At 43.8% G+C, this 22,401-nt stretch overlaps 1 protein-coding gene across 1 annotated transcript in view; it reads right to left on the minus strand.

The window, feature by feature from the left end:
- LOC136369997 (sphingosine-1-phosphate transporter SPNS2-like) overlaps positions 1 to 22,401 on the minus strand; it is a 134,176-nt gene that overhangs the window by 62,572 nt on the left and 49,203 nt on the right. The window contains exon 3 of the mRNA XM_066333172.1: positions 8,272 to 8,408. Within this exon, the coding sequence (XP_066189269.1) occupies positions 8,272 to 8,408 (137 nt within the window). The remainder of the gene's footprint in view (positions 1 to 8,271; positions 8,409 to 22,401) is intronic.

The raw sequence follows: 22,401 nt of genomic DNA on the forward strand, positions 1-22,401 counted from the left end.
TCTTTTCACACCAACTGATTAAACCTCAGTCTATTTAAGGAGAATTTTCCCTTTCTTCCATTCTTTCCATGTTTTGAACAAGGCTGAGCTTAAGATACTGTCATAATTATTTATAAAACATAATGCTAAAGCATTATAGAGACTTTCACTTGCAGAGAGTTAAGAAATAAGACATTATTTGTGTTCCATCAGCATGCCCTGGGGTTAGGCCTCTGCTGCAGCATGACAAGCAGAATATACATTTTAATAGACAACACAAGAAGAAGGAATGTTACCAAGACACAGAGAGCTTGGAAATAAAACAAACTTGCCTTCTTCCCTCTGCCTCCTCAGCAAATAACTGGCCCAGGTGAGATTTCCTGCTCAGGCACAACAAAAGCAGGACAGGGGGAATGCTCCAGGCAGGCATTGCTTCCACACCATCCATTAACTGACACAGCAGATTAACTTTGCTGCTCTTCAACCTAGAGACTATATATTCAGCTTTCTGCAAAAAATTGGGACAAACCTGTAAAGGTCTTTGGTCTGCCAAAATCTTTCATGCACCATGCTGCTGTGTCTAAGCATTTCCATGATCCAACGAAACAGCATCAAATGTGTGTTGATGCAGGGTCTCATCTCAGCTGCCACAGACACACAAAAGGTTCCCACAGACTTCCAAAGAAGGAGCTGAATCAGAACCACAATCACAGACCCTGTGATCACAGTTTCAACACCTTCCAGTAACCCAGATAACAAACAGTGCTCTGAAACAGGACAGGCAATTACAGGGGGCCCTTGCTGAGACCCTGTGCAAACTGGCATTGAGCTTTGAGCCTGTTGCTGGATGCTCTCCCAGCACAGACCTCTGTCCTCCTGCTCCAGAAAGTTCCTGAGCCTTGAGGGGCAGGTCTGACGTTTCAGGGCAAGTGACTGCCCTCATTCCCCTGAGCTGGAAGGGCAGCCTCTGCAGCAGCACACGGCAATGCAGGTGAGTTCTGATGTTAAGCTATGGAAACATCTCTTCTTTCAGCATCCACAGCGTTTGATCCAGATATTGTGTGATTTCAGAGCAATGAATGACCTAAAAGGCAGTGGCAGGGTGCAGGAGGCAGGTTTAGGGACACACAGCTGGGGTGATCTGAGAGATGTGAACAGGACATGGTGCCAGGCTGACCCCACCTGGGGAAGGTGGGACATGGTCCCACCCATCTGCATCTTGATTGCTCCCAGGTCCCAGAAGGGAGAGAAAACCATTCCTGTTCCTGACACTCTGCAGATGGGAAATGCAGTGTCTGGTAGAGATATTCCTTAGCATAGTTACTTGAAGTTCATTTTTCTCATCACAGGAATCAGCTTTCTGAGTAAGCTTTGGAACTGTGCTGTGTCTCTCTCCTGGCAGCCACCACCAGCTGTGTTTTCAATAACTCTTCCCAAATGCTTCACAGGGACACGGGCACAGATACTGGATGGAAAAACCCCAACACTGAGCACAAAATACACTTCAATTTCTGATAACACCTTTGAAAAACTGCTCCTCTCATAGATTGGCTTTTTTGGGTCTGATGCTCTGAGAACACCTTAATCTGGTTTTCATTTATAGTTCCCTTGGAAGAGTGTCAGGTACAAAGGGACAAGATAGCAACATAAAATGACCAGGAGACAAACACCTAACAGTAATTCTGCACTCTACCACTATTTCATTTATATAAATCTTTCCCCAATGCTTCCCTCCTTGGTTAGCAAAATCTGAGGGAACCAAGATTGAAGCGAGGACCCAAGACTAAAGATTTCAAATCATTGCACTTGTCTGTGCAAGAGAAGATGTTCTTACAGAAAAACACTTTCCCATACAGTATTTGAAATCAGCTGTGCTGAAGATGATAGCAGACTTGACAGGTACCCAGAATATCTGAAGACAAGCTCAGCCAGTGCCCCATTATTAAAGGAATAAGCAATAGTGTATTTTTTCCCACAGTACACCTCACATAATCCATATGAAAAGATGTGAGATAGTAAAACTTAGAAGAGCACAGGGAACAACACTTGGAAGGAACAGCAGGTGCCTTCTTGCTGGTGAAGGGTGAAAGAAATGGTGCCTTTCAATTTCCACGTGGTGGTGATGCTGGGTTAATGGCTGGACTCGATGATCTCAGAGGTCTTTTCCAGCCTTAACAATTCCATAATTCCAAAAGGGACTGTGGGAACTATCTGTCTTTAAATCACCTCCTTTCAGACATACAAGAGTGGGACAGTGAGGCAGAATCAGCCCATGTGGAATTCCACTCTGCAGTGTAAAGCAGAGACGAGAGCCTTTATCCTTTCCCTCTCTTACTGGGACTTCTGGGCCCCTAAACACCTCCTTCTCCTGGCACCCAGTGACCCCAGAGCCCCTGGCACAGCAGCACCACTGTGGGGAGAAGGGAGCTCTGAAGGAGCTGGAGGGAGATGCACAGACTGTCACACCAGGAGGCTGTGGGTGTCTCGTGGTGCAGGGGCAGCACAAAGGGCCAGAACTGCAGCTCTGAGTGATTTGGGAGCTGACAGCACCCACACAGAGAGCACCAGCACTCACCTGACCTCCAGATAACAGAGTCCACAGTAGGTAGTATTTTTCCTGAGCAGTCTAGCAAAGGGCAAATGTGCAGAAATCCAAATGTCAACAGCACGTGCTCATCTGCAGGGCTCCTGTGCCACATCAAAGCTGGCAAAACACAGCAGAGCCAACCAAGAGCTTTGGCCATGAACCTCTTTGTTAGTTCCAGCAGCACTTCTGTGACAGCCCCAGGGCTGCCAGGAATTGCCTCTGAGGGAAGGGACTCAGTGCACATGAAGTTGACTTCCCAGAGCTGCTGAGAGAATCCCTTTGGCCTTTTTTCTACACGAGAGTTCTGCTCCCAAATAATAGGCTGGAACAGCAGGATGTGACCATTCCAGTAATTCACGGAGACTTCAAAGACAACACTCAGTCTCCTTGGTACATATGAAATGATGGCTTGGGGATTTTAGTTTTATTTGTTTATGTTTTTCAAGCTGTGTATTTGTCTTGCACAGTGGAACCACAGGCACAGGAGCTGTATGTTTTATATTACAACTTCTGCTGGAGCACTTAAGACTAAAGGCTTTTTTTTTTTTTTTTCCCTGTAGTGAATCATCATGTGTAGGGGGTGGTTGGATTATGTTTGTGTCTTTTAAAATTAACCCAGCTAACCATTCGTTCCATGCTGCGCACAATTTGTTGCTTCTCTTTTAGAAACTCCTTGAAAGACCAACTTTGGAAATAAAAATACAGCTGGCAAGTCTGAAAGACAGGACTTGAGCAAGCACTGCAGACTAACTGGAACTCCACCATGGGCAATTTGCTTCCTCTTCCAGAGATAAATCAAAATAAAAGGAAAAGAAAACAATACTAGGAGAAATACCCCTCCAGAGGTAAATTGTATTGGGAGCAAAAAGGTTTTATCATGTTAGCTATATCAAAATCTGAACAGAAATATTCACCAAGAACTGGAGAATTCAAAAGCACATCCTGGTTTACCTGGTTAATTCTTTGCTTTTTCATTTCCCAGCTTTCTAGCATATGCAGCTCTGGTGTCTCCCAGCCAACCCACATTACCACAGCCTGCTCTGGCTGCTGATAGGTACTCTTGGTCTCCTGGTGGAGCAGGAGCCTTTGCTCATTTGTAAGCCTTTTACACAGAAATATGCTTTATTCAAGATATTCACATGGACATAGCAGTATTTTAGAAAACTAGAGAACAGTCTGCAAATTTTCACCTCCAAGCTCCCTGCTTTAAGGGGTGTCTGCCCACGAGGGAGAGAGGTCCTGATGTCCCAGAGGTTGTGCTGAGAGGGACAGGAGCCTAGCACCAAACCCCAGGTTCATCCAACACAATCTGCTGCTCAAACAAACCTGAGAACATTTATCATAATAGACACAGACATCCAAGCAGCCAGAAAGAAACTCTCAGCACATGGCATGAACACTCCTGATAACCAGCTTGCTTCACATTGAGCTGTTCAGAAAGAGAGAAACGGTGCAATTGGGAATGCAGACCCTTTCCAATGACAGCTTGGAATATAAACCACCTCAGGGTGATCAGCCACCATATGCAATCAGGAACTGTGCTCATGAAAATGCTGCCTAGGGAAATAAACTGGTCACTTATTAAATCAGAGTTTATATTGATACAGATGACAAACATATATTTAGCTTTTTGTGTGGTTGGAAACACATCTGGGTAAAGAAACTCCATGAAGACTGTGCACTTGGTTCATTACTTTGGGATATGACTCTATACCACACAGAAGGCTACTGATTTTTTGTTGATTCATTACAGTTCATGAACCAACAACCAGCAAGTGTTTTCCCCAAGTGCTTGGCAAGAGCCAAAAATATCACAGGATTCTGCAGGTGAAAGTGCCAAAAGTTGTGCTGGTAGGTGCAGAACTGATTTAAAGTCAGGCTTAAAGGGAGAAAATCTCTAAGCAGGTGTTTGTATTTAGGAAATAAAAATTAAGATACATACATTATTTATTGAAACTTCTATAAATGGAGTTAATCTGGAAATACATCTAAATATATACCAACTTTATCTAATTTTAGATTATGGAACAAATTTGTTAATGATTTCTTAATGGAACTTTTTTTTTAGGAAGTGCTAAACAGTGTTACAGAGCAGAAATGTGCAAGGTACCAAAGCAGAGGAGGCCTCATGTCTTATCCTCCTATAGAGAAATTCTGTACTAGCATAAATTATCAAAGCACATTAAAAAGTGAACTTATCAATATTATCTCAGTCTTACTACTTCTGATGATTTTCTTTAGTTAAATTTACCATTAGCTATTTTTATCCATGGAAACAGGTGTATTTATAGAATCACCCTGATACAGTATTTATTTGGTTTCTTACTATGATTTGTTTCAAAATGAATTTAAGATCTCATGAACACTAACCAAACTTTTGAGCATGAGTTGTCCTGTTTCTATTTTGCTGTGTGTGAATTAATGCATTGCTGTTTTCTATCACCCCCTACATGCACTGGAACTACCCCCAGATTTTGGCCTGATTTTCATTGTGAGAGCCCATTATCTACCTATTTAGTAGCTACCAGCAGATAAGAGATTAATTCTTCATTTATTTGACAGTCATTATTCCATGTTAGGAACACAGAGATACTTGGTAATAAATAACTAATGATAATAAAAAAAGGCAGAGCTCTCTAGCAACTATCTGCATGGAACATGTATCCAATTCCTGATTTATTTGCTGATTTTCAGTCACTTTTTTAACTCAAGCAGAACAAAACAGCATTTGAACAGCATCTCAGATGAGCTGTTTACTGTACTCCAATCTTTTTGTGCTGCTTTTGGCTGGGACAGAGTTAATTTTCTTCCCAGTAGCTGGTGAGGGAGCATGTTTTAGCTTTGTGCAGGGAACAGAGCTGATAACACACGGATGTTTTCATTCCTGCTGAGCAACTCACACAGAGTCAAGGTCCTTTCTGCTCCTCACCCCCCAGTGAAGGGCTGGGGGATGAAGGAATTGGAGAGCCACAGCTGACTCCAGCTGAGCCCAGGGACACCCCGGGCCACTGGGCATCATGGACAGCAGACAAAGTTGTGGGAAGACAGTAGGACAAATAAGAACGAGCATGTCTCTGTCTGTAAATTTGTTTGCACAATAATCCAGTCATTGACTCAAACAACAGCATTTTTCATGGCTTCCTTTAGATGTTCAAATTTTAGCCAGGAACTGACACACTACCAAAGAGCTTTACAAGCTGGGTGCCTTCAGAGTTCACCAGCTCTGGAGCTGCTTTCAGCCTTTGTAAAGCTGTCTCTTTCTATTTGCACTCCAAATTTGAGCTGTGCGCCTGTGCATTCTATTTAATTACACAGTGACAGGATGCATGAGGCACCCTCAAAATTTGAAGAAAGGCAATCCCTGAAGGCAGACTGCTGTTCCTCCTGAATGGCTCCTGTTTCTCACCTAATTCAGGATTTTTGGTGCTGCCACATAAAGGAGTTCTCTAATGGGCTCAGCCTGTGTCAACTTGCTCTTTCCAGCCCTGTGTTCAAATGTCAACTTGGATGTAAGAACTTCTCTACTCACAGTAGTTTTACTACTGCTTTTATTTGTGCTGCAAAGAGTTTTTGATATTTCAGCTCCCTGTCCTCCTTCCCAACAAATACACATATTGACTTAAAAGGAAAAAACTGTTGAGAGAAAAGGCAACATGTTACTCCTCAAAGGAATTCTAGACAACAAAGATCAGGAAAAATGGAAAAATGCCTACATGAAAAAAAAAAAAAACCAAACCAACCAAAAAAAAAACCAACAAACAAAAAACCCTCTTCTCTGACCCTTTTAGCATGGCAGGAATTCACCTTGTTCAGTGTGGCATGTCTTCCCAATCAGAGACCAAGGCCTCCAACATGGACACCACATTGGGAGGGAGAAAAGGGATTGTTCTTAGGAGCTCAGCAGCCACTGGGTAGAGAACATCCTTAGAGCAGCTGCAACATCTTCCATTACCTCCTGGAGTCAGTAACAGGGGCTGGGCATGAGAACTCTGGATTAGTAGCTGTCTTCTGGTAGAGGTGAGGATCACAGGGAAATCAGGATGGGATTTTTCTAAGTATTAGGGTGGTTTTTGTCAAGATGGTCTTTGGGGTCCAGAGTTAGTACTGATGTATGTCCAGGATATTGGGTCTGGCTATTTTGATCTTCTCTCTTATGACTTCCAAAACACTGGGGTTTGGATTGCAAACATATTCTACTGCCACTCTGAGCCCCTGTGTACAAATAACCATACACATTAATCCCTGAACTACTTCAGCTAATAAGCCCCAAATCCTTAAACTGAAATCCAACTCTGAAAAGATCAGTCCAGTTCCAGTGTTCCCCTACTTCCAGCTGTGGGACCCAGCTGACTGCAGGGAGATCAGTGAGAACCCTAAGCATAAATATATGTCCATAACACAAGAAGTGTTTATAAAAAGGTCATTGGTTCTCTCTAAAATACTTCTCCCTTTGGGCTCTGATCAAAGCTGCTTTTGCAAAATGTTATGAGAAACATTTAAAGAAAAAAAATTATAGAGAAAACAAAAAAATCCTTCTTTATTTTAGATGAGAGACATTCTTTCTCTGGAAAAGGTGCTTCCTGGCCTAGGGTAACCCAGACCAATTTACTGAGTTAAAGACTTCCACATTTGGCCATATGCATTTTGCTTTAGAAATGCAGCAACAACCAATCCTGGTGAAAGCCAGACTGGCTTGAGTGCCAGTGCCTGCTTTAAGTGGAAACTCTCTTTTTATAAAAAACTGAAGAGCATGTGGGTGGGCAGGATGGAGAAGGGTGGAGAGGTTTAGTCCAGGGTTGTCATTCTTTAGGTGTGACCACAGTGCTGCAATCTCTGGAACGCAGCTGGACAGAAAGGATGAGGAATGCCCCTGCCTCCCTTGGGAAAATCAGCCTGATGATGCCAGGAGCTCTGATTTGTCTCTCCAGGAATGTTGCCACCTGCAGCAATTAAATCTCTGCAATAATATGATTTAACCAAGAGAATATTTCCCCCCAGAAACTGCCAGATCATTGTTTCCTCTAAATTCCTCTGACAGACAAGAAAATGAAAGCAGTGAGGAGTCCTCAGAATGGGGCACTGCAGCTGTCCTGGGAGCAGGGGAGGGACACAGAGCTTGATAAAGCTAAGTGAGCCTGACAGCTCCATCACCAGTTTCCCCAGACAAATCCATGGACAAGTGTTAAAGGAGCTGAAACTGTGTCTGATCTCTCTCCATGTATCATCCACTTTCTCTGCCTTGGTGGACAGAAAGCAGAGTGCATCCACAAAACCACTCCTGGACACGTTTTGTTATTCCACATACCACGAGCAGACTTCCCAACAAAATCCAATGGCTTCAGTTACATATCAGAAGACAAGAGAACCATTGTGTAGCCACGGATTCATTTTCCCAATACTTTTGTAAAGCCTTTTAAAGCTTCTTTAGGATCTCCCTCAAAACAAAGCCCTTATGTCAACAGAAACTCTTGCTTGGACATGCTTCATCTGTTTCTTTTTATGAATGTGCACAATCAAAGGATGACAGCTTTCACAGTTAAGCAAACACATTTACACAGAGCACACTTCTGCCACAAAAGGTCAGATAATACAACACACTAAATGTTAAATACACAAGAGAGGGATGTGTTCCCCTTGAGCACGCTGGGATGGGGAGTTATTCAGGAATATATTGTCCCTGCAAAATGTCTTTGCAAAGATCTTACCTGTTCAGTGATGAAGGAGCTTGAGAAGGTGACAGCTGACCAAAAGAAGATCCCACAGCTGAGAATGATCTTTCTGTTGAAGCGGTCACCGAGGTAACCAAAGATGGGCGCCGCGACCATGAAACTACAGATAAAAACTGCAAAGGAGACAAAGAGGAAAGAAATGTTTAATAACATCAGACCAAGAACACGAAGGCTAATTTTCTGCAAGCCAAAGCCTCTAGAGAACAGCTCCAAATAATTAGACATTCTGCAGCCCTGCCTTGCAGAGCAGTGCAGGCCAGGCTTTCTGAAGTCAGTGTTTCCTTAATCAAACAGATTTTTCATTCCCAGAGAAACTTCAGACCAAAGAACTCACATCACTTGAAAGCACCAGCCCCTCACAGTCAGCTGAGCTCAGAGCTGGGGATGGGCAAAACCAGGACAGAATAAATTAAGAGCTTCTGCTTAAATGTTACTGAGAAGGTGAAGTGGAGGTTGGAAGGAGTTTCAAGCAAACAGAACACAAGCCAAGGGCTCCTTGTTGGCTCTTGCAGCAGACACCTGAGAGAAACGGGCCACAGAAGCTGAGGTTCTTTCATCCTTCCTAGCATCCTTCCTATTTTAAAAAAAATATGGCAGTGAGGAAAACCAGTAAACACCACAATCACCCTACTGACAGCCCGTGTCTCCTCACTAGGTCCTTTCACCATCATTAAACTTGTATTTAAACCCATCGCTGAGCAACAGCTTCACTAGAACAAAGAGTTTTAATCTACAAAGTCCAAACAGGTCAGGATTATCCTCATCTGAAAGAATTCAAGTTCCCCCTTTGTTCCCTCCAAACCCCCCAAAGCATTAACCCAAGACCTTCTGTCATGGAGGAATGAGGCTCTTGACAGAGTAACTTCTGCAAAATCATCTCAATTCAGAGTTCTCTCCTCTGCCCATCTCAAAATAATCTGGCCTGTGAACCCCCTGAGAACATCTCAAATGGGGCATTTACACCATGTTCCTGATTAATTTGGATTTTGGCTGAAGTTGCCCCATTTTAACCTGATTTATACCTGGGTTTTGTCTGTCCACATTAGAGAATTGGATAAGGGCGATTACATGAATTTTATTGGTGTGTAGAATGAACTCTGACTATAACTGTTTGTCTGGGATTCAGCAAATCCAGAAGGATTTGGGTGGGACACCAGAATACCTAGAAGCCTTTCTTTATTCACACAGTCCTGACACTCATTTGTTATCAGGTACAAATAACAAGGAGGGCACTGTGGGCTTTTGGCACAGCCTAACCCCAGCTGTCTATTTTTCATTGTATAAAATGTGGCGGGGGATAGAATAGGTAAAAAAAAAAAAAAAAAAAAAAAAAAAGAAGAAAAGACAAGAGCAGAGGACACCCCTTTTGGGTGGAATGTGCATGTAAAATTAAAATGGTTAAGACCCAAATAATGAATTTTTCATGGATGATGATATAAGACAGTTCAAAAATGTGCAGAATGCTGAACTATGACTAAATGTCTTTTTCCTTTTAGTATATTAAGATGTCAAAGCTGCTTTATAAATAATGCATATCCATTTGCATCAGTGTTTTGTGACCCATGTGAGTGTGTATGTATTTTGCACTGTGATATTTGAACTAAATTACAGGATTACCCTTTTTACATTTAGAGTAAAATAAATCGAGATAATAGAGAAATGTTAAGGTCTGAAATGCAGCACATGCAACATATCACAGCCTTCAACAGCAATGCTATCAACAGTTTTGTTATTTAGCTCACACATAAACCCTACTAACAGAACTCAGTCCCTGCATCTATCCCAAAATCCTTGTGCAAACAAAACCTACAAATAAAACCACGAGCAGTGTTTTCATCTCTGTTCTACAGAGAAACTAGAGCAGAAGTGGCTCCCAAATCTCTGCTCGGCAAGGGCACATCTGCACTGGCCCCACTCCAACAAGGCACTTAAGCACATGCTTATATTAGGCACTTTAGAGTCATCAATTCCATGATTAAGTGCTTTCCTGAATTAACACCAAGGGCTTGGCACCTTGCAAAGCTGGTGCAACAACCTGGCACGAAGGATTCGTGGCTGTTCATTGGGAGTGAGGAGCAGAAAATGACTGTGACTCGTCCAGACCAGTGTGACCACTGCAATTTGATCTTTCTCTTGGAAGGACACTACAATTCATTCATCTCAGAATCCCATATTCTGCCATTTTTACGATGTAAAAAGACACACAAATGACAAAGCTTCCAAAGAAAAATTAGAAACATCCAAGTCAGCATCCCACCATGTCAAGTATGAAATCAGATGGTTAATTCAACTTTGAGACATGCAGGGTGTGATCCAAAACTCACATTAATCAATGGAATTATTAGCTTCAATGACCTCTGGATCAAAAAGGAAAAGTCTAATTGTGGAATTTGAGAAAAAAATACAAACCTCCTCTTTCAAATAAAACAAACAAACAAAAAGACTGTCCAATGACTTTCCAACAACATACATCCTTCTGCTGCTCAAATCCCTTTGGAGGATTTATTTTTGGAAGACTCTGAGCTGTGAGCTTTGTCAGTGGTAAGCAGCTGCCTTGACAGCTCCACAAGGTGTAAAACAAAAGGACAACAGAGCCAAATAAATAACAGGTAACGGAACACAGCTGTCACAAGAATAAATGCAATTTATATCAGAATATTTATGAGCCAAATATGCATCAGGGCATTGATTGACTCAAATAAATGCAGAGTATGATGGCTGTGTGGTCTGTCAAAAGGATTTGCCTGTTACAGGCATTTCCCATGAATCAATTTTTGCAATTACTCCTGCCAGTGACAGCCGAGACTCCTGAACCCCAGCCTGGGCTGGCAGAACAGAGGTGAATAAAAGTAGGGCACATTCCCAGGTAGGATGGAAAGCTGAACTGTTCTAGAACAGGGGTTGAGCTTCTGGGACAACTCAACACCACGAAGAGAGCCCTCATCCAGAAGACACAAAGCTGCAGCACGTTCAGCTGGAGAGAGGGGCAGCAGAAACATGTTTAATTTGTAGGGGACAGGGCTGAGCATAAGGCAAGGGTTGCATTCCAGTAAAGGAACCTGGCACTTGTGCCAGCCTCTTCCTCTCTGGCTTCTCTCCCTTCTTCCACAACATTTTCTGTTCCTTGCACTCGCCCAAATTAATAAAACTGAAGTGACACCACAGCAGCTGCTGCTTCAGCTCAACCACAGCCACAAATCTTTTCTATTAAGGCAGTGGGACAGAGGTTGGCACTGCACTTTCCTCTTCCCAATCAGCAGCTCCTCTTCCCATTTCCACTGAGAGATGTCCGAGAATATTACCAGCTCTTGAAGAGATGTAGAGTGCAAGGCAGGGCAGAGGTGGGAACCCTGATTTAAGATGAGCTACTGTGAAGGCAGCGATGGCATCGGGAGCAGCCGTGGGCAGGTACAGCTCTGGCAGTCCCATTATGGATGTGTACAGCTAATTTCTCCTGGTAAATGAGCTCCAGCAAAAGTGCCAGCAAAAGTGGCTCAGCCCCAGCACAGGGTGGAGCTGAGATACATTTCTGCAGGAGCAAATTATCATGTGAGCAAAGGATGAATAAACAGACACACAGTGAATGCCATCAAGGAGGGAGGTTCTTTTAAGTACAGGTATTTTCAAAAGGAGAACCCATTTGTCTTTATTGCTCCCTTTGTGGCTTAGCCGCTGAAACGCGGCTGTGGTGAGAGGGCAGAAGAGTGTCATTGCCCAAACAGGATGGCTTGGTGTCTATTTCTGCTCAGGATGCCTGTCCCACCCTCTACAGGTGCACGAGCACTTTCTCAGCCAGCACTGCCCAGCTTTTTCTGTGCATGGCTGGAATTACAGCAATGTAATTAAAAGCTTTACACATCCCACCCAAACACCCACCAGACAGGGAAATCGTCCTCCCAAGCCTCTATTGCTGCTGCATGTACTGCAGCTTCAGGGCTGTTCCAGGATTATGGCCAGGGAGCTGCTATTCAGAACACAATTTCCCCTCTCAAGAGCTCCCTGTGTACCCAGGGGAAAAGCAAATCCCCCAATAGTGGAAGCAAAGGAGATGAGAGAAGAGGAAGGAACTGTAGACTTTATATTTAACAGTCACAAAAAGCTCCTGCCTCCTGGAACTAGACACCATCACTCTTATTTTTCCTCTTCTTTCTCTCTGAACAAAAATTTACCAGCCTGACTCTACAGCTGTTCCCTGAAAAGGCTCTGACCTGAGAGCTCTCCACCCTGTGATTCCAAAGACACTTGCCTCCATCTCACTTGGCTCTTTTCTTTAGTGGACTTTTGTTTAGTGGACTTACCAACCCAGAGACAACCTCAGAGAGGGGCTTCTCCTGCCAGCAGGTCACCACAGAGTGGAATCCAGGAGGAAGAGAGGCAGTGACAGAGACATGCACAGAGGCTGCTGTTCCTCAGTTTCTGGAAGGTTGAGTGGATCATAGGAACATCTGAAAAAAGGTCCCTTCTTTTGGTTTTGACTTTAAGCACACAGGGCTTATTTTTTCCTATCAGGAATAATGCGAGAAGGGCTCAGGGTCAGGTGAAAAGAGCTTTCTCTACACAAGGATGCTCAACAAAAAAACCCCTAGTGGGAATTTTTGAGCTTTGAGTCAGCACAAATCATGTGTACACATCTAATTGAGTGCTGACAGTGAGCTTGGCTCTGTGGAAGGCAAACCCAGACAGCCTCTGCCTCAAGGGACTGGCATCCACTGAGACACTGCTGAGAACTGTGCGCTGAGAGGTTGATAACATCTTCTCAACAACAAATTTCCAAACAATGAGAACACCTAAACAGGCAGCTTGCCCTGGGTGGGATAATTTATGGGTGTATACAAGTACAACCCTGGGATTGGGTTGATCCACTTCTACCCCAGGGACTTTCAGTCATGAGTGCACTTGTTTCTCTAGCTGCTCGTGACACCAGTTACCATCTACCTGCAATGGTGAATAAAGACCCTCCAACAGCCCAACCAGCTCCTCTATTCCAAAGACATGTTTTTGCAATGCTTCTCCCTTTTAATTTTAATTTTCACTGTAGTTTTATGCTATAATAATACCACTCAGCACATACAACACAGCACATTTAATCACAGTGAGCGGAGGGACAATTTAGAAAGAAAGTTAAACATTACTTTCTACTTTAGGGCTAAGGAAATGAAGACACAGGAAAGTGACCTGCCCATGATGAACTACATCAGGAACCCACAAAAGTCTTCCAGCTTCAGCACTGTCCTGTTTATAGGATCATCTCTATGCTGGAGGGATTTCTGAGGGTCTACAACCACAATTTAAAGTGATTTTTTTTTTCTCACTGCACCATTCAAGCCAAGAAAGAAGAAAGATCCTTTCATGCTATTTAACCAGTGCCACAGTTCAGGCACAATGGGATGATGGTCAAGCACTGGAACAAGCTGCCCAGGGCAGCAGTGGAGTCACCATTCCTGGAAGTGTTCAGAAACTGTGTAGGTGTGGCATTGAGGGGCATGGATTAGTGGTGGGGATGGCAGTGCTGGATTAATGGCTGGACCTGATGATCTTAGAGACCTTAGACCTTACTGATTGTATCATATGACCAAGGTAAAATTGATACCCAGTGGTGGGACAGTCCAAGGCCCTGGGAACTTCAGCAACGTGATTTAAAACACTCATCCTTTGAAGGAGGATGAATTAATTCAATACAACTGATTTTAGAAAACATCCCCCTGACAACCATCCTTGTCCCAAACTTTGCTATAAGTACTCTGTGACATCACTCTGCACACGGGCTTTGTTTTACTTCATTGCTAATTCAACAGCCAGCAGATGGATCCTGTTACTGCACTCTGCTGGGTGCAAAACACCAGAGCACCGGGCTCCAGACTCTCGTGCAGACGAGAAGTCTCCGGCAAGTGTGAGCAGCTTTGAAACACCATCAGTTCCATATGTCATGCAAAGCTGTCACACACTGACAATGTCGAACACGGGAGTGTAGCCCTGGTTTGTGCCTGAGATGTTTTGCTTTTCTGAAATTCCTTTTCCAGGGAATTTTCTGTAAATAAGAGACGTGTTGTTGTAACGGTAAAATTGTTTACACATTTTCCCCAGGAGGGGCTTCTTCTTGATGTCCCTCTGGTCTGACCAATGTCATTGAAGAGGTTTGTCTTCTTGTCACCAATCAGACTGGTCTGTGTAGAACAGTATAAAAGGGGAAACACTTCCTGAGAATAAAGGAGTCATTATTTCAGCCTTCTGAAGTTGGAGTCTTTGTGTCGTTGTGATGTACTACAGCATCACAGGAGCATTTAAAAAATTAAAAAAAACCCCTTGAGAATGCAGCAAATCAATTGGAGTGAGGTATACGAAGGTTTGGGTTGGATGTGGTCTGAAACATTCTCCCAGACCACAGGACAAAATGGAGAATTTTATAAATGCCTTGTAGTGTCCTTGTACTTGTGTCCTCAGCAAGCTGAGGTCCAATAAGGCAAAGTGAAAAGTCCTGCACTTCAGCCACAACCCCAGGCAGTGCCACAGGCTGGGGACAGTGGCTAGAAAGCTGCCTAGGGGGAAAGGTCTGGATGTGCTGGTCAGCAGGGGCTGAACATGAGCCCAGGTGTGCCGAGGTGGCCAAGAGGCAAATGGCATCCTGTCAGGAAAATGTGGCCAGCAGGAGCAGGGACACTGTCCCCCTGTACTGGGGATGGGTGAGGCCACACCTTGAGTGCTGCATCCCCTCCTGGGACCCCTCCCTGCAAGAACATTGAGGGGCTGGAGCATGGCCAGGGAAGGGCAGCAGAGCTGGGGAAGGGTCTGGAGCACAAGGATGATAAGAAGAAGCTGAGGGATCTGAGGGGCTCAGTCTGGAGATAAGGAGGCTCAGGGGGGACCTTGTGGCTCTGCACAACTCCCTGACAGGAGGGGACAGCCGGGGTGGGTCAGACTCTGCTCCCAGGGAACAGGGACAGGACATGAAGAAAGAGCCCCAAGCTGTGCCAGGGAACACTCAGGCTGGACTTCAGGAGGAATGTTTTCACTGAAAGGGTGGTCAGGCATTGGAAAGGGCTTCTCAGGGAGGTGGAGGAGTCCCCATCCCTGTAGATGCAGGAAGATCAACTGGATGTGGCATTCAGTGCTCTGAGCTGGGTGACAAGGTGAGAATGGGCCAAAGTTGGAAAGAGAGGAGAGTAAGTGTTTTAAAGGTGTTAAAGGGCCCTAACTATGCACAGAGTCTGTGTTTTCCAGTGTGTGTTTCTGTTTCACAGGACACTCTAGGTCGTGTTTCTCTCACTGCAGATGCCACTCATCAGTATTCAAGCTCCCATCTTGTCTCCTCTATAGGGAGTACATTGCACCATGAGGTGCCAGTTTTTTCCTTAGCACAAACTGATCAAAATGTAAACAACATGTTTAGGATGAATATGTGCACACAAGCTGACACACAGAGAAGGAGGCTGTTGTACAGCACCACTCAGTTCCATTTGCTGAGACAGGGTCAGAACCTGCTTACTAAAACACAACTTATGAAGCCAGACAAGGCCTGAACAGTCTGCCTGGCAAGTTCACAATTCTCTCAATAATACACAAGATACACTGCTTGGAAGAGTACTGATAATTCCTCCCCTTTTCCTCACTGCAGAAGCCAGAGTCTTCCAAGGGTTAGTCCCTATATTCCCAGCAAAGGATATCCTGAAGTTTGCTTTGTTCACCTTAAGTAACAAGAATAATTGCTTCAGTGGGAATTGCTGGGAAATCCACTCCTTGGAAACAGAAAATAAGATAAGAATATCCAGGAACCCAGCACTCAAATTTTAACTGTTTTCTTTTTTATTAATTTCCTATATTATGTCAATTGAAGCTGCAGACAGCTCAAAGATTCAGCCTTCATATCTTCCTTAATGCTGAAGTCATAAGGAGACAGTTACTTGCAGTTATCAATTCATAACCCTTTTATACATGGAGGTTCAATTCCATCCTGCTGTACTTCAACATTTTACCTAAGTGTACAGAATTCTACTGTACTGTTTTATCTCTCTGGACGTCCAGCAAATTTACTTGGAGCAGGAGCTGACTTGCTACAGGACTAAATTTTGAACAGCTGTACACAGACAACATCATTTAAATAGAAAAGAGTAAACCCCCACACACACTTCTGCCTTTCATTGTGGGAATTACAATGATCACATTAGCAATGGTTTAAAGGGATTTGGGCAACCTGAACATCAATAAAACCATTGCTGTGTTCCTAGAGATGTGCTCTGTAAGGCAATGCAGCAAGCCCAAGGAACAGTCCCAGTGTCCAGCCCTCAGCCCATCACTTTCCTTGTGCCTGACCCACAGAGAGCTGGCTCTGGGAGAGCAGCAGCCATTCAGCCCCAAGGAGCAGCTTTCCCAATGAAATAACAGAGTATTTATAGCACAATGTCTTCTGTGGCTAAGAGAACACTTGAGGAGGAGCAGATACCACCTCTCCTCATCAGTTAAAAATATAATATTCACGTTTGGGTCGGTTCCACAATCTGGTTCATTCCATGAAGGGGGAAGAGGAGGCACAGTTGGGTTTCCATGGCAGTGCCACACAAAGCCATGCAGATTATTGCCTAAGACAGTATTGGATTGCTGGCATTTGTCAGCAGAGTCCAGAAAACGTGCTCTTCTGGCAGTGTTTAAACTCTGTTTTTGTATTTCTTACTGTTCAGAAGTGATGGAATAAATAAGCGAAGGCCAATTCTCTTTTACAGCCACTTCCACTTTGTTTTTCTGCAAAATGCTTTCAGTGTGGTTTCATTTACAGTCCTCACCAAAGCTGATGGAAGGACTCCTTGATTCAGTGGGCATTACATCTGACAAATTTGTTTAGATAGAACTGCTTATGACTTCTAATGGCAGCAGAGATCAGAACCTCTTTGCCAATAAAAACACTTCCATACCAGTAAGTTTACTGCATCCCTGTAATATTAAAGGTTATTACTGGGAAAGGCACAGCAGGCATCAAAAAGAATTGCCAACAGGACAAAACAAGTCCTTTTACAGTAAAACATGGAACATCTGGAAAAGGAACAATCAGTGTGGGATATGGAGGAGATCTAACACCATGAGGGGCAAGGATAAGGGGAAAACTGAATCACCTCCTCTCTTAGAAGAGTGACCAGCCAGGTGGCATGAAATAAGACTGGCAGCTGAAAAATGCAAATCAAAGGAGATCTTTCATTCACAAAACTTAACTAAACACTGGAATTTTATCAGAGGGTGGCCCAGGAGCTGAGTTTATGTTTTTACAAAACAGGATTGGACGAAACCCTGTAGGAATACAAACTGAAAGGCTGCTAAAGGGAGCTCCTATTGTTCAGGACATCCTCAGCTAGCCAGCTGATTTGGTATACCCAGGAACCTTCACCATAATCTCATCCTGTTCATCTTTTTCTTCCCTATGTATGTTAAAACAAGCCAAGACTGGTTAATACACCAAAAGGACGAGTGGTCTGGAAATTACAACTATTCTCACAGTATTCTGAAAAAAGAAAAAAAAAAAAAATGCTGGGAAGACAAAACTGCATCTGCATCATTTCCACCAGTTTGATCAGGTACTAACTTATTAACATATCCCCCTGCTGCACCTAAATTATTTCTAAAAGCTGGAAAGTGGTTCCCAGTTACACTTCTAAGCCCACTACTCACTGTGACCCTGTACATACACAAGGTGCAGTTACAAAGTTCCCAGTCAGGGCTTTGTCCCTTTTGGAGGAGTTTCTCCTCCCTTTGCCTTAAGCAGCTCTAAGAGCTGGAGAAGCTGGTGGTGACCCAGCAGCAGGACGTGCCAGCCCTGCCCGGCTGCGGCGCTCACACCGTGCGTGACAGGGGCCCATTGATGTTGTGCAATCAGTTGCAGGGAAAGTTCATTAACTTCGTTAGCCAATTAGGATGGATTTGTATCCATTCTGGTCAATCCTGAATTAGACATGAGATCCCAGAGGTGCAGAGACTGGTCAATAGCTGTGCAGCATTGCAGTGTCTGACTGACACAGCTGTGGCATGACTAAAATATACCTAAACCAGTCTTGGCTGCTGCTACAGACACAGGCAACAATCACTCCTAGCACTCATGAAAGTGCATCTGAACAAATTGTAGTTTTGCTTTTCCCTTTCTGTGCAGTTTTCCAGGGTGTTCTGCCCCTTGCCATCTCCCTCTGAGAGCCACAGTCACAAATAACCCTCCAGCTGGGAAGAGCAGCTCCTGTTTGGCAGCAGGATGAAACACCTATACCCAGGACTCACAGCCAGAGAAAGGTGTCTTAAAAAAGCATTTAAATAACCACAAATCCCAAAGGAGCTTTATTTTGTTCTGTTCCTTTCCTCTACTTGAAGAGCTCTTTCTTTTGCCATTGCAGTGATGACTCCGGGCAGACACACAGAGCCACATCCGCCTTGGGAAGCAAAGGTGAGATCTCCTCAAGGAACTGGTCAGACTGTCCCTTGTGCCAATACAGAGCTTGACACCATCTGGAGAGCAAAATCTGGGGCCTGCTGAGGGCTGGAAACTAATCTTGTCTCTTTTCTGGCAAGATCCAAGAGAGGCAGCATGAGCTGGTGGCTACAACTACACTGGGTCCCCTGGGGCAGGGACAAGGATGTGCACCTTTGTCCTCAAAGCCTTTTCAAGCACAGCAGACATTTAAACACACCAAGAAATGACAGCCTAAAGCTGGTAATGCAGGATAATCTAAATCCCTTGATCCTTGAATCTGCATTGAGTACCATAAATTAGATTTAACTAGAAATAAAATACTTTAAATCTGTTATTCTCATAATAGAATGATGCTTCATTTGTATCTGGTATAAAGGGAAATAATGTTCCTGGTTGCTAATCTGAGATAGAGAGGGAAGACTGTTTTCATCCAAAAATGAGCTTTGCCATCCTTCTTTACAACAGCACTACTAATCCTGCATCCTTCTTTAACTAACACTTTCGTTTCAGATAATTAACTAGGATGCAATAGGAATTATTCTGTCTCAATCTCAAAACCTATTTCCTGCAGCAACAGAGAACAGGATAGAGAGGAGACACTTGTACTGGGTATTACTAATAAATTCCTTTCTACATGTGATTTACCAACAACAGCAGTTTCCTAAGGAAAAAGAAAAGAAAAACAAGGCAATAGGAAGTGCTTCCCCTTCTCTTCAGCGTGGAATCAAGAGCTCCTCATGTTTTTGTAACAACTTACTGCGGGAGATCATCTGATGTGTTCTCATCCCACAGCTTTCAGACTTAAGGTTTGTTTGAGTTTGTTTTTAAAATGAAAATCCTAAATAAATTACTGTTCTGTGGTGGGAATGCCTTGCTAACTTCTGCACACAGCTTTCACTATCTGCTGGTTGTATTTACAAAGAGTTAGAAACTCTGCAGTAAGCAAACATTTGTTCCCAAATTCACCCCCCACAGCTGGGGCACAAGACCTGGTCCTTCATGGAGTGAGGGATCTGGGGAAGGCTGGAGCAGAAGCCTTTGCCAGAAGCCTTGGCCAGAAGAGACCCTCAGCCACTGCCTTCCACCAGGGCCACAAGCTCAGGGGGATTTTGGAGCTACCAATCCTGATGGCCACACTGCTGGGAGCCAAGCAAACCCTGAGAGCAGTGAGGAAAAGCTACATCAAAGCCTTGAAATGCACATGGCTCTGCTTTGGGAATGGGCAGGGGGACACTGCTCTTGGCTGTCATTCTCCTCAGGCTGGCACTGGGACTGATTGATTTCCTTTTAATTATTTTTACAGTTCTTTAGGGGGCTGTAGTACCATCTATAGTGGGCTTAGCAAAACACATGCTCCCTCTTTGGAGGCAAAAATGGCCATAGTTGCATTTTAATGATGGACTTGGCTGCCAACTACCACAGCACTGACAGCCTCAGGACAGCATCTCATCTGGTAGGACACAGGGATGAAATGAGACTTTGCTCTCAATTTTCATGTCTATCACTGGCACCCACCAAAGTTGTCCTAGAGTTAAAACTGAAGACATTTCTGCAGATTACACACTCCCAAAACTGCTCAGGAAAGCAGGTAAACACGGGCAGATGGGCAGGAAATGCTCTGGGGTGAATGAAAGACATCCAGGACACCCCAGATCTTGTTTCAGTGTTATCACCACAGCACAGGAGCAAAGCTGATGTCTGGACAGGGAAGGACAAGGAATCACACTCACTCACTGTGTGTATTTGGGCACATGCAGATAAAAGTGTGCCAGAGTTTGGTGGCAAACTCCTTCCACACCATTTTTTATAAAACTTTCCCTTTCCATCTCAAGCCATACATCTGCAAGAGTGTTTTTTAGCAAATCAGTAAAATGGCATCTTTTAAAATCAATAAAACTCAATCACTAAGGAAATTATCAAGTGAAAAAATACAGATTCATCTCTGTATTACAGCTGACTCCCTTCACTGGGGTCAGTTCACATCTTTCTGAATTTCTAAACACACTGACTTCACCCCGGTCTCACACTGCCTGCCTCTAGATACCTAGAGGAAAGCAAACATTTCTCAAATTAAACTGAATTCTAAGGGATGAAAAGATATTATTTCTCATCCTGAAAACTTCAAGAGGACATCTAGAAGATCTGATTTTTATTCACTTGCTCTAAGATGCAGGCAGTGCCAGCAAGGGGTACTGCTCTTAAAATCCTGCCATCTGCAGCCTTATGCTAATTCACTATTTTAGGAATAGAAATCACTGTGGAATGGGAATATGGTAAAATTCTCGGAAGATATGGATATAAAAGCCACTGTGAGTAATTGCTTTGGTTTGATGCTAATCCAACACCCCAGAATTGTCTAATTTTCCTCAAAGACTTTCCCTCCTCCCAGGGCTGTTAGTGCTATTGATGGCTTCACCTTTATTTGCAGAGGAAACCCACACGTTTCATAACACTGCCCAGCCAATCCTTACGTCTAAAGAGCTGTTTGCTGCTCACAGAGGGAATTTCAGTATTTTGTCCTGCTCAGTTACCTACTTTCTCTGAGTTGCCTGTAAAATGCAATGTCTTGTGCAATCTAAATAAGCTACCACCCATTAGGGACTGGCCCAAAACGACACTAACTTTACAGGAGAAATTTCTGTAGTGCTGACTGGGTTTCAATTCAAAGCACCAATACAGAAAGAGAAAAAAAAAATCATCTCTCTGTGGAATCTCACAAGTTTCTCCCCAACAGCCGTGTCCTTTCTGCCTGAGGCATTGCCAGTGAATAAATAAGTCCCCCAGTAAAATATCTTTCATGTAACCTCAGGAGACCACTTCCTAAGAACATGAGAACAATGACAACAGATCAGAAAACCATGTAGCCTTGCATCCTGTCTGTGACAGGGACAGCAATCAGATCCTTCCGAGGAAAGTACACAGAATTCCTACACAGACAGCTGAGTTAGTCAGAGGCTGGCTTCAGCCCTCCCAAGAATTATAATGTGTTATCCACATAAAGATCTGATCTTTTAAGCTCAGGTCCCGACAATATTCCTCGTGACATTCATTTCCACAAGCTTTCCACCCTTCCCTGATAAGTTTTTGGAATGCTTTCCAGCAAACTGACCCCTACTGATTGTTTCTGCATTGGGAGGAAAAAAATCAGAAAAACATACATCCCACATCCTTTTCAGGACATTCATTAGGTTATGGGATTTTATATTACCCTCCTCTTATTTCTGAGGACAAGCAAATTAAAAATAACAATTTTTGAGGCTTCTCCTGTGAGAAGGAAGTGGAGGGTGTCAGTGAGATGGTGTGAGTGCAGCAGGGGCTGGGGCTAGCTGGTCTGGACAGGACATGCTGGCCCAAAGTGTGGTTTGTGTTTAAATGCGCTCACTGTCTGGTTTCATTATGAATCACAAATCCTCTACGAGGCAAGGAAGGAACCATTTGGTGTCCCTTACCCTGAGCCCTGAGCTGATTCTCATTTATTGCATATCATTAAACTCACACAGCCACAGAAACCGTGTGCTCGGACACAATCACCACCAGCTGCAAGAGACAGGGAATAAAATGCTGAACCACTTCCTGATGGACAGCACTGTGAGGGTCAGGGAGCAGCCTGAGCCACCAGACAGCAAGACCTACCTTTGGCACAAAACAAGGCTCCAGCCTCTCAGCTG

This window comes from Sylvia atricapilla, chromosome 20 (genome assembly GCF_009819655.1).
Source record: "Sylvia atricapilla isolate bSylAtr1 chromosome 20, bSylAtr1.pri, whole genome shotgun sequence".
Lineage (NCBI taxonomy): Eukaryota > Metazoa > Chordata > Aves > Passeriformes > Sylviidae > Sylvia > Sylvia atricapilla.